The sequence below is a fragment of the Austrofundulus limnaeus genome, unplaced genomic scaffold (assembly GCF_001266775.1).
Source record: "Austrofundulus limnaeus strain Quisiro unplaced genomic scaffold, Austrofundulus_limnaeus-1.0 Scaffold488, whole genome shotgun sequence".
In the NCBI taxonomy this organism is placed as follows: Eukaryota; Metazoa; Chordata; class Actinopteri; order Cyprinodontiformes; family Rivulidae; genus Austrofundulus; species Austrofundulus limnaeus.
This window is the reverse complement of record NW_013952890.1, coordinates 73,631-75,473: the sequence shown is the minus strand read 5'-3', so window position 1 is coordinate 75,473 and position 1,843 is coordinate 73,631. Positions and strand designations below refer to the sequence as shown.

The window sequence follows — 1,843 nt, the reverse complement described above, 5'->3', positions numbered from 1 at the left end:
TTTTTTTTTTTTACTTTATTCCTTAATTGAACTTCTTTCTTTGACTAGTTTCATGTCCGATTTTTAAAATTTTCTTAGAATGATTCACGCTTTTAAGGATCAAACTCTGATASGATTAAATTTCATGGTCTGACAGAGAACTCCTGTTGAGAGTGMAAAACAGCTGCATCTGTTCCAGAATGCCACTGAACAGCAGAAGTAGTTTTCCATGGAAAACAGATTATTTTGAGGCACATTTGAGTTCTTGTTGTTCCTCCAGCAGCGCAGCCTGCCGCTCTTCCTCTCTCCGAACTTTGACCTCCGGGCCCATGTGGAGTCTCTGGGTCACGGCGTGGCCAGCTGCACGGACCTGCGGATGACACCTCGGCGCTGCGCGGGCTTCCTGACCAAACGAGGGGGGAGGGTGAAAACCTGGAAGAAGAGGTGGTTTCTGTTTGACACCGACCACAGGCGACTCGCCTACTATACAGGTTCGACTGGCTGGAAGAGCTGGATGTGTGCGCTGTGACTTTGCATTTGTTTGTTTGCGTGCRTGAATAAAAGGCTTCTTTGTGCTGCAATCTGAGCTCAGTAAAGAGAAGCCATTGTTATAAAATTAGATGAGGARCCATCTCTTACTGCACGTAGTTTATGTTTTACTGTTTGCTAAGGAAAAGCTTAAAACTTAAGAAATTGTTTTATTATTTTAGGAAAAGTACAGAAAATCAGTTTATTTACAAAAATTCTAAATTGTTGAAGCGGATGCAGAGCACTAGCTAAAATTGGCAATATGCTAGCTAAAATCACCATAGAATGTTTAGCAAAAAGCCAAAATTGACAAAGGTTGAAAAAGATAGCTAGAAGCTAAAAGTAGCAAAAAGCAAGYGACGATCTAATAAAAGGTTGTCTGAAAGCTTTATGTAGGAAAAGGCCACATTTATTTTGAAAATAAAGTTAAATAGGTGTAACAGTAGAAAAAGGGGCTGCAGTAGATTGGTGGTCAGCGCTGCGATCTTGTGCTCTTGATCAACCTATTTTTCTCGCAGCCCCCTTTTCTTACTTCCAAGCCAAGCTGAGCCCCACCCACCCCATCCCTCACTGCTCCCCACCTTTTATCTCTTAAACAAAATAAAAAGTAAATAAAATGAATATTTGTAAAAGGGGAAAAAAAACTTATACCGAAGTTTAATTATTCACATACACTTGATTTTTACGTACAAACAATAAATTGTTATTTTCACAACCTCTGAGCAAACAAGCCCCCCCTCTGGCCCCACCCATGTTGGGAACCACTACATTTGAAGCTTCACGATGAGCATCAATTTAAAACAATGTTTCAAATCTTTCATGTGATTTCACTGCAGAAGGGAGCACCTGAAAAAAAAATACATTTTAAAAATGGTGTGAGTGCTGAATCAGCAGATATGGCTCTTAAAGCTCAACCTGTATTTGTAATCTTTTATTTTTTGTTCTTGTTTGTCTGCAGACTGTGATGAGAGGAAGCTGAAAGGGGTCATTTATTTCCAGGCAATAGAAGAAGTTTATTATGACCATCTGCGGACAGCCACCTCTGTGAGTTTGAGCTTTTTTAAAAAAATTTTATAACGAACTGACTGCGACACATCAGGCAGAGAGGYTGGGAGTTTCTGCATCTGGTTCTTCAAAATCTGTCACGTTTCTTGGGCAAAAATTAGCAAAAGAGAGTTTAATGTAGAAGATTTTCACAAACTAACCAAACTTTTTATTCATTAGAAATACAACGTAGATAATAGGCAACCTAATTACTGCACTGCCAAGTTGTAGAGTAGAGTAGAGTAGAGTAGAGTAGAGTAGAGTAGAGTAGAGTAGAGTAGAGTAGAGTAGA

At 39.4% G+C, this 1,843-nt stretch overlaps 1 protein-coding gene across 1 annotated transcript in view; it reads left to right on the top strand.

The window, feature by feature from the left end:
* The window catches only part of phldb3 (pleckstrin homology-like domain, family B, member 3), a gene marked incomplete at its 3' end in the record, with an annotated part of 31,582 nt that extends 30,031 nt beyond the window's left edge, over positions 1–1,551 (top strand). The window contains 2 exon segments of the mRNA XM_014025614.1: positions 260–470; positions 1,466–1,551. Coding sequence (XP_013881068.1) covers positions 260–470; positions 1,466–1,551 — 297 coding nt within the window.
* Between the last annotated feature and the right edge of the window lie 292 nt (positions 1,552–1,843).